We start from the raw sequence: 13,855 nt of genomic DNA on the forward strand, positions 1-13,855 counted from the left end.
GACCCGTCCACTGTCCTGTGGTCCTTCGACAGCGCTCTGATCAGTTCCCTCTTCATCCCCTACAAGCTCTGGATGGCCCGGCCTTTGCCTCTTATTTCAGGGAGGCCGAGGGGGAGCGGGGGAGTGAGGCCGAAATCCTTCCAAGTCTCGATTCTTCTCCCCACAGCCAGCCACTAGCCTGGGATCTGTCCTTCGGGCATCTCCCTCTATAAGGCTAAGGCCGGCACTGCTTTCTGCCTCTGAGCCTCTTTCCCTGTGCCGGGACACCTCCCTTCATCAGTGGCCACTTCCTGCACCCTCAGCTTCCGTCTCCATCCCCTCCCACAGCTTAACCACACCTCTGCTTTGGGCCTCCCATCCCTCTTTCTGTCATGCCTTCTCTCTCCTTCCCTTAAAAACCCAGTTCTTTGAACATCATTTATGTTCACTGTCTAAGCATCTGACTTCCTGTGTTCTCTCTGTTTCGGTATTTTTGAATCTACTCTTCCTTCTGCCCTCTCTGCCCTTCTGTGCATCTTTACCTAGTGAACACCATCTTGTCTTTTAATCCTCAATGTAGACATCTTCTCTGAAAAGCCTGCCACGACTGCCCGCCTGGGTTAGGTCTTGCCCTTCTGTGCACACTTGGCCTCCCATTCTCACCTGTGTTGTGGCCATCAGAGTCATAATAATAATAGGTATAGTAATGGATGATTGAGCACTATTGGACCAGTCGTCATGTAGCACTGTTGTTAGGATGGTAGTATTAACATTATACCATGGCGTCTCACTTAGTCCTCAAGAGAACTCTGAGAGTCTCATCTCGATTCTATACATGAAGAAATTGAGGCACAGAGAAGTTAAGTGACTCACCCAAGGTCACACAGCTGATAAGCGACAGAACGCTAGTCTTTGCACCCAAGTGTGTTCCCCTAGAGCCTGCCCTGTTGACCTCAGTTCTATAAGCCAGTGGGTCTCACTTGATCAGGCAGCAGAACCACCTGGAGGGCTTGTGAAAGCAGATCGCTGCCCCCGCTCGCAGAGTTCCCAGTTCAGCAAGTGAGGGGTGGGAGATGGTGCATTTCCAACAAGCCAGCGGGAGATGTTAATGCTACTGGTCTGAGACCGCGCTTTGAAAACTGCTGCTCTGGGCTGCCCATCACTTTACTGAAATCCGTTCCCTCCAGCTAACATGGCAGTTCCTTAGGGCAGGAGCTGGTTGTTTTCTTGTTTTCCTTCTGTGCATATTCCCAGCACCTAGCAAAGCAGTTCTGAGAAGTAATAAGTAGGCCCTCGATAAATGTTTATTTGAGTGAATGAATAAGGAAATGGTTCTGGCCTCCTGTTTAAGTGTATTTTTGGCCTGAATGAAATTTCTGTGTATTTGAAGAATTCTCAGGTTTTTTAGTCACATACCTGGTTGGCTATAGGGGACATGTACTCAAAGGTTTTCGTAAGGTTAATTGTTGATTGCCTGATTTTGAAATATTTTGAAGCCAGAAGTCACACCTGTTATATTTGGCTCGCTGTTCTTTCCAGCATAGAATGCTCACTGCCTGTGAATTCACACCATGGTTCTATGGAAAGAGGCTCTTTGGCCTTTTAGCAGATTTGAAGCTTTCTTACCTACAATAGCCCCTTCCTTGACATAAAATGACTCTATCATAAATGTGGTGGCTTATAAGAATGGTGGTACATTTACTTTCCTGTATTAAAGCTTCTTATTTTTTTTAAAGATTTTGTTTATTTATCTAATTGACAGAGAGAGAGACACACACAGTGAGAGAGGGAATACAAGCAGGGGGAGGGGGAGAGGGAGAAGCACGCTTCCTGCTGAGCAGGGAGCCCGATGCGGGGCTCGATCCCAGGACCCTGGGATCATGACCTGAGCTGAAGGCAGTCACTTAACCAACTGAGCCACTCAGGCGCCCCTAAAGCTTCTTAAAATGCCTGTATGGCCTGGAGTAGTTGAATAGGTGGTTGGGGCTCCTTATCTCAGCCAGCTGGGCTCTGTGTCACCAAAACCAGGCATCAAGTGGCATTAACCAGACATTTCTGATGGCTTGAGAGCGTTTTATGTAACAATTAAAATTGGCTTAATGGTTTTTTCTTATATGTTACTTTTCTTTTGAAATAGGAGCTGCTAAAATACTTGTTTTATTATAATAGGGTTTGCAAGAACTTATTGAAAACACAAATAAGCAGGTAAACAACCTTTGTGGAATCATTTCAAAAATACAGCCTTCTTGGGAGAAACCACCGCTGCCAAACTGTGTAAGTATTATGAAAACATTTTTGCTACTTTGATAAGCCTCTAGTTCCTAAAGATACCAGTCACTGAGAAGTGAGAGAGAACTAATGACTCCGAGATTAGCAAGGCCGCCGTACACTTACTTTAGCAACAGGTGGGACAGTCAACCTCTCTTGGAAGAATGCTGAAGTTTAGGTCTGAGAAATCATGATACTGAATATTTTTATGTTTGTAACCATAATGTATAAAATGCAATCAAAATGTAGGGTTGAAGAGAAATAAAAATCACATAATAAAAATTCAGCCTTTATCCTGAACTGTGGAAAATGATGTTGCAAAGAAAGGAGGCATTCATGTTTTTTTAAAAGATTATTTATTTATTTATTTATTTGACAGAGAGAGAGAGAGACACAGCGAGAGAGGGAACACAAGCAGGGGGAGTGGGAGAGGGAGAAGCAGGCTTCCCGCCGAGCAGGGAGCCCGATGTGGGACTCGATCCCAGGACCCTGGGATCATGACCTGAGCCGAAGGCAGGCGCTTAACGACTGAGCCACCCAGGTGCCCCGAGGCATTCATGTTTGTATCGACTTTTTAAGATGATTTATAATGGGTTTGTGTTATTTTAGAGGTCATCTGGATTTACACAAAAAAAGTTTTAATTGTCTGCCTCATGGAGAAGTTCAAGTTCAGGAACCAAAGAAGAGAGCATAACCCATTGTGTTCTCTTACCCTGGACAGGAAGACGGCGGCCCATCCAGACCAGTGAGAAGGCAGGAGAACCTTGCCCGGCCTAACCCTGTAAGGATAGCTCTCCAGCCAGCCACTCTCCCGGAGCTGCAGGAGCTGGTCGTCAGAGAGAGTCCACCACCTCCCAAAATTGTCTCCACATATTCATTACAGCCTAGTGTCATACCAGGCAACCCAGTTCCTGGTTTTGCTGTGTTGTCCTACATTTTCAGTGAAGGAGGTGAAGGGGCCACCAGGGATCTCTCCTCTGTCCAGCTTCCCCTGGCTCTGCCTGCAGCACTTCTGCCCCCAGAAGAACCCCGTGTGGCACACGCCCCCAAGATGGCCAGATGCCCAACTGTACGGGGACAAGGCCGCGCGGGCCCGGGCCCGGCCTCATCGGCTTTCTGCACCCCCCCCAGTTTCGGTGAGTTTACAAATAGCATCCTTTTATCTGGATTAAAAAGCATTCTTAATGCAAACTAGCAATAGCTGGTTTTTAAATTGAACTATAGTTGGCTATAGCTATTTTTTTCACTAAAAGTTTTAGGAGAGAAGTGTAGATTCACATGTAGTTTTAAGAAACAATCGAGTGATGCCCCATACCCAATTTCCCTAGAAGGTAACATCTTGTAAAACTCCAATGAAATGTCCCGAGCAGGATATTGATGTTGCTATAACCCACAGATCTTATTCAGCTGTCCCTGGGTTGACTCGTTTTCACTGTGTATTTGTGCGTTTCGTTCCGTGCAGTTTCATCAAGTGAGGTTTGCACGTCCACAGCCACAGTCAAGGTACAGAACGTTTCCATCACCAGGAGGATCACTTGAGTTGCCCCTCTATACCACACCCATCATCCTCTGGTGGTCGCCCCTTCCCTATTCTCCTTTCCCTGACTCTTGGCAACCACTGACCTGTTGTCTATCTCTAAAACTTTGTCGCTTCAACAATGTTACATAGTTGTATGCATATAGTATGTCACCTTTTGAAATTGGCACTTTTTTAAATTATTATTATTCCAGGTAAGTCTCTGAAGATTATAGCAAGTTGTTACATGTATCACTAGTTCCTTCCTTTTTATTGCTCGGTCCTGTTCCATGGTATAGGGATGTTGTAGTTTAACAGTTCATCTGTCGAGGCGGATTTTTGGTTGTGACCCCGCCCCCCCCAGTGTTTGAGTATTGGGAGTAAGGCTGCTATGAATATTCATGCACAGGTTTTTGCGTAAATATAAGTTTTCATTTCTTGGAGATGAATACCTAGGAGTGCAATTCCTGGTTATATGTTAATTGCATGCTTAGTTTTAGGAGAAACTACACGTACCGTTTTATGTTTCGGCCAGCTATGTATGAGTGATCCAGTTTCTCTGCATCTATATTTCTGATCTTTCCATCGTTCTTTCTTCTGACGTTTCATGATTCCTTCTTTCCTCATATCCTTCCTCATAGAAGATTTTCCTTTAACCTGTCTGTAGGAGTAAGTCTGCTGGGGACAAAAATCTTTTAGTTTTCCTTTGTGTGAGATGTCTTTATTTCCCTTTCTTTCTGGAAGGATAGTTTCATCCAGTATAGAATTTGTGCATACGAGTTCTTTTATTACAGCCCCTGAAAACTTTTTATTTATAGAAATGCCAAGAAAAGCAGAAGCCAGCCTTGGAAACAGCACTGAGTCAATATATTGCCCAACTTCATTGGGAGATGGCAGTGGCCAAGATACTATCTCATCTGTTTACATCCTTCCTAATTTTGGTGAGTTTGAAATGATACATGGATTCACCAACATCCTTAGTGCCAAGTCAGGGCCAGCTCCTTTTTTAATGAAGCTTTTTATTTTTAGATAATTGTAGATTCACATGTAGATGTCAGAAATTATGTAGGGATCCCATTTATGTTTTATGCAATTTCTCCAATGATAACCTCTTGTAAAACGATAGTAAAATAACACAACTAGGTACTGGCATTGATTCAATCCACATTTGTATGTGTGTGTGTATTCAGTTCTATGCAATTTTATTCCATGAGTTTTATTTATCATCACAGTTGTGATCCAGATTGCTTCCGTTGTCACCGCCTATTGCCCTTTATGACCTTAAGCACCTACCTCTTGGCCACCCTTTCCTCCTGCCCCAGCAAAGAGTGAACTCATCTCCCTTTCTAGAATTTTGTCACTTGAATATTGTTATTTACATGGAATAAAATACTATATAACCTTTTGGGCATAGCTTTTTTTCCCCCCTAAACATAATCTTCTGGAGATTCATACCAATTGTTGCATGTATCAGGAGTTTCTTCCTTTTTATTGTTGAATGCTCTCCCATGGTATGGATGTACAACCGTTTATCTCTTTCTTTACCCATGGAAGGATGTCGAGGATATTTCCAGTTTGGGGCCATCAGAAGTTTAACTCTGTGAACAGTTATGTACTCGCTTTTGTGTACACTTAAGTTTATATTTTCTTGAGGTGAATGCCCATGAGGGCAATTCTGGGTCATATGATAATTTCGTGTGTAGTTTTATAAGAAACTGCTAAAACTTTTTTTCAGAGGAACTGTGCCATTTGACCTTCCACCTGTAATATAGAAGTGATATAATTTCTCTGTATGCCTATATCTTTTCTTTCCATTGTTCTTTCTTCTTGATGCTTAAAGATCGATTCTTTCATCATATCTTTTCTGTTTGAATATTTTCCTTTTGTCTTTCTTTAAGGGTAAGTCTGCAAGGGACAAGTTCTTTTAGTTTTTCTTCATGTGACAATGTCTTTATTTCCTATACAGTAAGGAAGGATAGTTTTGCTACATATCGAATTAACGGTTGAGAGATCTTTCCTTAAGCACTTGAAAAATGTTCTTTCCTTACAAATGCCAGTAATAGCAGAGACCAGCTTGGAAAACAACCCCAAGCCGACAAATTACCCAACTTCATCGGGAAATAACGGTGACCAGTGTTCAGCTATCTGCCTCCCACCCAATTTTGGTGAGTTTCAAATAATGCATATTACAAGTATCACTGTTTAATCTGGATGCATCAACATCTTTAATGGAAGCTAGTGGTAGCTCTTTTTTTTAAAATTAAGCTTTTTATTTTGAAACAATTTTAGATTCATGTATATTTATAAGAAATAATATCAAGACATCTATTTTACACTTTGCCCATTTCTCCCACTGTTAACATCTTGCAAAGCTGTAGTAAAATATCACAACCAGAGTACTGACATTGATACAGTACACAGATGTTATTGAAATGTGCCCAGTTCTACTTGTAGTGTTTTGTGTGCATTTGTATTTATTTTGATCTCATTTTATCACATGAGTAGGTTTGATGTCCACCACCACAGTCAGGATACAGAACATTTCCATTGCCATTGGAATGCCTCATCTTGCCCCCCTTTTAAAAGATTTTATTTATTTATTTATTTATTTATTTATTTATTTATTTATTTATTATGTGAGAGAGAGAGTGCACGAGTGGGGGGCAGGGGCAGAGGGAGAGGAGGAGAGAGAATCTCAAGCAGACTCCTCACTGAGTGCAGAGAAGCCCAATGTAGGACTCGATCCCACAACCCTGAGATCATGACCTGAGCTGGAACCAAGAGTCCGAGGCTTAACAGACTGAGCCACCCAGGCGCCCCTCATCTTGCACTTTTAGAACCACACTCGCCTCTCTCAGGCTGCCCTTTCCTTCCTCATTGTCCATTTCCCTAGCCCCTGGCAAACACTGCTCTCTATCATTTTGTCACTCCAAGAGTGTTCTGTAAAGGGAATCTTATGGTATATAACCTTTGAAGATTGTTCTGTTTTTTCAGTCAGCGTAATTCCCTGAAGATTCGTCCAGATTGTTGCATGTATCAGTACTTCCTCCCTTTCCTGTGGTTGGCAATGTGCAATGGTTGCTTGCAACCATTTGCCCACTGAAGCACATTAGTTGTTGTTCCCCTCCCCCCTTCCCCCCCAGTTTTTGGTATTAGGAGTAAAGCTGCTGTGAACATCCACGTCCTGGTTTTTGTGTAAATATGTTTTTGTTTCTGTCGTGAATGTCAAAGGAGTGCTGTTGTTGAATCTTATGGTAATAGCTTGTTTAGTTTTATAAGCAACTGTCAAACAGCTTTCCAGAGAGACTGTACCAATTTTCCTTCTCACCAGCAATGTATTAGTGATCGTGTCTCTCCGAGTCCACGTTTCTGTTCTTCCCGTTGTTCTTTCTTCCTTCCTGATGTTCCAGATTTCCTTCCTTCCTCATGTCCTTTCTGTTTGAAGATTTTCCTTTGATCTTTCTCTACAGGTAAGTTTGCTGGGGACAGATTCTTTTAGATTTCCTTTGTTGCACAATGTCTTTCTTTCACCTTTTTCCTGAAGGATAGTTTTGCCTCATGTAGAATTCACAGTTGAGGGTTCTTGTCTTTCAGCGGTTGAAAAATTCATACTTATAAAAAAGTCGGAAAAATCAGAAACCAGCCAGGAAAACAGCTCTGAGACCATCTATTACCCAGCTTTATTGGGAAGTCTCAGTGGCCCAGATACTGACTCTTCATCTGCCTCACTCCCACCCAATTTCGGTGAGTTTGAAATGATACATATCACATGTAGCACTGTTTAATCTAGATCCATCAACATCCTTAATACAAGCCAGTTACAGCTCTTTTTGAAACTTTTAATTTTGACGTAATTTAAGATTCAGTGCAGTTGTAAGAAATAATACAGAGAGATCCCGTTTATGCTTTATGTATTTTCCCCAGTGACACCACCTTGCAGAACCATAGTTAGTGTTACAACCCAGACATTGACATTGATACAATTCGCAGGTGTTATCGAGATGCCTCCATTTTTACTTGTATCTCTGTGTGTATGTGTGTGTATGTGTGTGTGTGTGTGTGTGTGTATTTAGAACTATGTAATTTTATCGTGTGAGTGGGTTCCCACGTCTCCTGCCACAGTTAAGGTAGAGATCATTTCCATCACTCAGGGCTCCCTCGTTACTGTGTCTTTTTACAACCACACCTACCTTCCCTGCCCCCAAGACCCATCTTTTTTTTTTTAAAGATTTTATTTATTTATTCATGAGATACAGAGGCAGAGGGAGAAGCAGGCTCCCCGCGGAGCAGAGAGCCCGATGCGGGGCTCGATCCCAGGACCCTGGGACCATGACCTGAGCCGAAGGCAGACGCTTAACCGACTGAGCCACCCAGGCGTCCCCCCAAGACCCATCTTTAACACTGGGCTATCGCTGATCTTTTCTCCATTTCTGTAATTTTGTCTCTTCAGATTGTTATATAAGTGGAGTCATATATGATGTAATCTTTTGGGATTAGCTTTTTTTTTCCCCCACTCAGATTAATCGCGTGGAGACTCATCCGGTTTGTTGAATGTATCAATAGTTTATTACTATTAGTGCTGAAAATAGTGCGATGGATATATTACATTTTGCCTAATCGTTCACCTGTTGAAGGACATCTGGATTTTTTTCAGTGTTTGGCTATTAGGAGTAAAGCAGCTATAAATATCCATGTACACATTTTTGGGTAAATAGAAGTTTTCATTTCTCATCTATTGATGGAGAGTTTCCCATGGTATAGATACACAGCAGTTGTTGTTTTTTTTTTTAAACATTCACACATTGAAGGACATCTTTTTTTTTTTTTTCTTTCCAAGTTTGTGGATACTAGAAGTAAAGCTGAGCTGCTGTGAACATTCATGTACTGATTTTTGTGTAAATACAAGTTTTCATTTCTCTGTCATGAATGCCAAGAGTGCAGTTGCTGGGCCTTATGGTAATAGCATGTTTAGTTTTATAAAAACTGCCAAACAGTTTTCTGGAGAGGCTGGACTATTCTACATTCCTAGTAACAATGTATGGGTGATCCAGTTTCTCCTCATCTATATTTCTGATCTTTCTGTCATTATTTCTTCTCTACTGATGCTGCAAGATTCCTTCTTTCATACTATCCTTTCTGTTTGAAGATTTTTCTTTAGCTATCTTTTAATAGTAAATCTGCTAGGAACAAACCTGCTAGGAACAATTTTTTAAAAAATTTTCCTTTGTGTGAGAATGTCTTTATTCCCCCCTTCTTTCCTGAAAGATAATCCCACTCAGTATAGAATTCACAGTTGAGAGTTCTTGTCTTTCAGGACTTGAAAAAGTTATACTTGTAGAAATGCCAGAAAAAGCGGAAACCAGCCTGGAAATCAGCTCTCAGATAGTGTGTTACCAAACTTCATCGGGAAATGACAGTGGCTCAGCTCCTGCCTCTTCATCTCTCTCCATCCCACTCAATTTCGGTTAGTTTGAAATGATACTTATTTCAAGTAGCACTGTTGAATCTAGAAGTATCACCATCCTTCGTGTCAGCTAGTGATAGCTTTTTTTTAAATTAAACTTTTGATACTGTGGTAATTTTAGATACCCATGTAGTTGTAAGATGTAATACAGAGAGATCTCATTTATGCTTTATCCATTTCTGCCCACAATAACATCTTGCAAAACTATGATAGAACATCACAACCAGGGTACTGACATTGATATCATCCACAGATCTTATTGAGATGTCCCCAGTTTCATTGTATTGATTTTGTGTATGTGTTTAGTTCTGTTTGATTTTATCACATGAGTAGGTTTGACGTCCACCGCCACAGTCAGGATACAGAACATTTCCATCACCATGAGGATGCCTCGTCTTGCCTTTTTGTAACTGCACCCATCTGAGCATAATTCCCTGGAGAGTCATCTGACTTGTTGCGTGTATTAACATTTCCTTCTTTTTTATTGCTTTGTACTATTCCGTGGTGTGGGTGTTCACGGTTTGTGTATTGGTTGAAGAATGTCTGGACTTTTTTCCAGCTTTCAGTATTGCAAGTAAAATTGCTGTGACCATTTATGGACAGGTTTTTGTGTAAACATAAATTTTGATTTCTCTTAGATAAATGCCCAAGAGTGCAAATGCTTGGTTCTATGGTAATTGCATGTTTAGTTTTATAAGAAACTGCCCCATGGTTTTCCAGAGAGGCGGTACCATTTTACTTTCCCACCAGCAGTGTATGAGTGGTCCAGTTTCTCTGCATCCAGATTTCTGCTGCTTTTTTGTTCTTTCTTCCTTTTTAATGCTCCACATTTTGTTTTTTCATCATTCTTTTCTGATAGATTTTCATTTAACCATTCTCAAATGTAAGTCGGCTAGTGACAAAGACTTTTGGCTCTCCTTTGTGTGAGAATGTCATGATCGTGATTTCCCCTTCATTCATTCATTTTTTTTTAAGAGTTTGGATATTCATTTCTTGTTTTCAGCATCATTGAGGTATAATTGACAGATAAAGCTGTAATATATTTAGAGAGTGTACAGGATGATGACTTGATGTACATGTACATAGTGATATGATTCCTGCCATTGAGTTCATTAACATATCCACCATCTCACATATTTACCTTTTATATTTTGGTGGGGGGAATGCTTAAGTTCTAGTCTCTAAGCAAATTTCTTTTTTTTTTTAAATTTTATTTATTTGAGAGAGGGAGAGAGAGAGAGAGAGCAAGAGCAAAGAGGAGAGGCAGAGGGAGAGGGAGAAGCATCCTCCTTGCCGAGCAGGGAGCCCGATGCGGGACTCTCTCCCAGGACCCTGGGATCATGACCTGAGCTGAAGGCAGCTGCTTAACCAACTGAGCCACCCAGGCGCCCCTAAGCAAATTTCAGTGATACAATACAGTATTATCAGCTAAAGTTACCATGCTGTACATTAGATCCTCCCTCCTTACTTACCTTATAACTGAAAACTGGTACCTTTTTACCAGCCTCACCCTACTTCCCTCACCCCCCTGGCCCCTGGCAACTGCCATTCGTTTATTCTACCTTCTGTTTTTATGAATTTGACTTTTTTTCTTGTTAGATTCCACACGTAAGTGATACCATGCAGTATTTGTCCTTTTTACTGTCTGGTATTTCACTTAGTATAATGCCCTCCAAGTCCATTTGTTAATGTTCTCACAAATCTGCTCCTTTATTGAAGGACAGTTTTGCCCGATCTAGACTTCATGGTTGAGATTTCTTGTCTTTAGTATTTGAAACTATTTTATTTGTAGGAATGATGGTAAAGGCTCAAACCAGCCCAGAAGAGAACCTTGAGACAATGAGTTGTCCAGTCTTATTGGAAGACGGCGGTAATCAAGACGTTTCCTCGTTACATTGCTGTATTCCTCCCAGTTTTGGTGAGTTTGAAATGATACATTTGACATGTAGCGTATTTAATCTAGATTCATCAACATCCTTAGTGTAAGATAGTGGTAGCTTTTTCTTTTCTTTAATTAAAAGAAAAAGATTTTATTTATTTATTTATTTGAGAGAGCAGAGAGAGAGAGAGACAGCACGAGCAGGGGGGAGGGGCAGAGGCAGAGGGAGAAGCAGACTTCCTGCTGAGCAGGGAGCCCGATAGGAGACTCGATCCCAAGACCCTGGGGTCATGACCTGAGCCAAAGGCAGATGCTTAACCGACTAGGCCACCCAGGCGCCCTGATAGTGGTAGCTTTTTCTGATCAAAGTTTTAATTTTCAGAAAAATTTAGCTGCACATGCAGTTGTAAAAAAGAATAGACAGATTCTGTGTTCCCATTCTCCAATTTTCCCCAATGGTTAACATCTTGCAAAAAAAGAAAATTATCACAACCAAGATATTGATATGATACCATCCACAGATACAATTGAGATGTCCCCAGTTTCACTTGTATTAATTTGTGTGTGTGTGTGTGTATTTAGTTCTGTACAATTTTATCATGTGCGTAGGTTCATGTATCCTCTGCCACAGCAAGCCCTAAAACAGTTCCCTCATCACCATTTTCCCTCATATTGCTCTTTTGGAACCACACCCACCTCCCTCCAGAGGACTTTTCTCCCCAGTTCCATGCCCTGCCCTGTCTCTAACTACTGGCAATCTGGAATCTGCCCTCCAGATCTATAATTTGTCCATTTAATGTTGTTATAGAAATGGAATCACATGGTGTTTGAGATTGGCTTCTTTCCCTCAGTGTACTTCCGTGGGGACTCATTCATGTTGCTGCATGTATCAGTCCTTTCTTCCTTTTTATTGCTGAGTACTATTCCAATGTGTGGATACACTGAGATTTATTTATCTGTTCACCTATTCAAAACCTCCGGGTTTCCCTGTTTTCAGCTGTTAGGGGTAGAACTGCTATGAATACTTGTTTATCATTTTTAGTTTTGCTTCATGTCATTCATTTCACTCCTTCACACAAGTTTTTATTTCTCTGGGATGAATGCCCAAGAGTGTAATTGCTGGGTCCTTTGGTAATTGCATCCTTAGTTTTATAAGAAATTGACAAACTGCTTTTCAGCGTAGTTGTACCTTTTCCCATTCCTGTCAGCAATGTATGAGTGATCCAGTTTCTCTGCATCCATATTTCTGCTCTTTCAATTGTTCTTTCTCCTTGATGCTCTGGAATTCGTTCTTTTATATGCTTTTTTTCCCCTTTAAATTTTTTATTGTTATGTTAATCACCATACATCATTAGTTTTTGATGTAGTATCTTTTATATGCTTTCTTAAGAGGATTTTCCTTTAGCCATTTTTAAAGCATAAATCAGTTAGTGACAAATATTTTTGGTTTTCCTTTGTCCATAAATACCTTTATTTTTGCTTCAATACAGAAGAATAGTTTCATTGGTTATAGAACATGAGGTTGATAGTCTTTTCTTACAGCACTTAAAAAATGTTGTCCTTACAGAAGTGATGGTCAAAGCAGAAACCGGCCTGGAAAATAGCACTCAGATGACAAATTACCAACCTTTGTTGGAAAATGACAGTGGTCAAGAAACTTCAGCATATTTCTTCATCCCTTCCAGTTTGGGTGAGTTGAAATGATTCATATTACAAGTAGCACTGTTTAATCTAGATTCATTAATAATGTGACCTAGTGGTAGCTTTTCCTAATTAAAAATTAATTAGAACTAATTAGGTAAAAATTAGAAGAAGTTTTATTTTGAGAAAATTTTAGCCACACATGTAATTTTAAGAGAGATCTGTGTAGACTTCACCCAGTTTCCCCCAGTGATGTCATCTCGCCGAACTACAGGATCACAACCAGTGTATAGACATTGATAGATTCCACAGATTTTATTGAGCTGTTCTCAGTTTTATTTGTATTTGTGCATGGGTTTATGTTTGTGTGTGTGTGTGGGGGGGATTCAGTTTTATATTATGTAATTTCATGATGTGAGTAGGGTTCCATACCTTCCATCACCCTTTAAACCCATACCTGCTTTTTGCTTCCTACTCTCCTGCCTCTACTCTGCCTTGTCCCTCCCCTTGGCAGCCACTGATCTGCTCTTCTTTTTAGAATTTTGTCATTTCAAGAGCTTTCTGTAAATAGACTCACATGGTATATAATCTTTCAGGATGGCCTTTTCTCATTCAGCATGATTCCCTGCAGCTTCATCTAAGTGGCCGTGTACACCACTAGTTCTTCTTTTTATTGTTGACTACTGTTCGATGGTATGGGTGTACCGTGGTTTATCTGCTCACTGGTTGAACGATGTCTGGGTTGTTTCCAGTTTGGGGCTATTAGGAGTAAAGCTGCCATGTACAAGGTTTCGGTGTGAACATCAGTTTTCATTTTTCTGAGATAATGCCCAAGAGCACAGTGGCTGGGTCTTATGGTCATGGTAAGCTGAGTTTTGTAAAATACTGCCTAACTGCTTTCCAGTATACCTGTACCATTTCCATTCCCACCAGTGACTTGTGATTGATCTAGTTTTTCTGTGTGCATGATTCTCCTCTTTCTATTGCTCTTTCTTCCTTCGTTATGCTCTAAGACTCCTTCCTTCATCATATCGTTTTGGTCAGAAGATTTCCCTTTAGCCATGTTTTAAGGATAAGTCAGCCAGCAAAGTTTTTTTTTTTTTTTTTT

General features: G+C 40.8%; 1 protein-coding gene across 7 annotated transcripts in view; it reads left to right on the plus strand.

Annotated features, from left to right (window-relative positions):
* The window catches only part of BEND2 (BEN domain containing 2), a 132,074-nt gene that overhangs the window by 16,842 nt on the left and 101,377 nt on the right, over positions 1-13,855 (plus strand). For 6 of the 7 annotated variants that reach the window (XR_012381054.1, XM_073902034.1, XM_073902033.1 and 3 more), the window contains 8 exons: positions 2,149-2,253; positions 2,969-3,383; positions 4,582-4,704; positions 5,821-5,928; positions 7,358-7,507; positions 9,078-9,227; positions 11,020-11,145; positions 12,674-12,796. Coding sequence is in view for 6 of the 7 variants with exons in the window: in XM_073902034.1 (XP_073758135.1) it covers positions 2,149-2,253; positions 2,969-3,383; positions 4,582-4,704; positions 5,821-5,928; positions 7,358-7,507; positions 9,078-9,227; positions 11,020-11,145; positions 12,674-12,796 (1,300 nt within the window). In the remaining variant the exon portion in view is untranslated. The remainder of the gene's footprint in view (positions 1-2,148; positions 2,254-2,968; positions 3,384-4,581; positions 4,705-5,820; positions 5,929-7,357; positions 7,508-9,077; positions 9,228-11,019; positions 11,146-12,673; positions 12,797-13,855) is intronic. The other variant, XM_073902037.1, reaches the window with a different exon arrangement.

Source organism: Callorhinus ursinus, unplaced genomic scaffold (assembly GCF_003265705.2).
Source record: "Callorhinus ursinus isolate GAN/ISIS: 27379988/994484 unplaced genomic scaffold, GSC_fseal_2.0 scaffold16, whole genome shotgun sequence".
Classification (NCBI taxonomy): domain Eukaryota; kingdom Metazoa; phylum Chordata; class Mammalia; order Carnivora; family Otariidae; genus Callorhinus; species Callorhinus ursinus.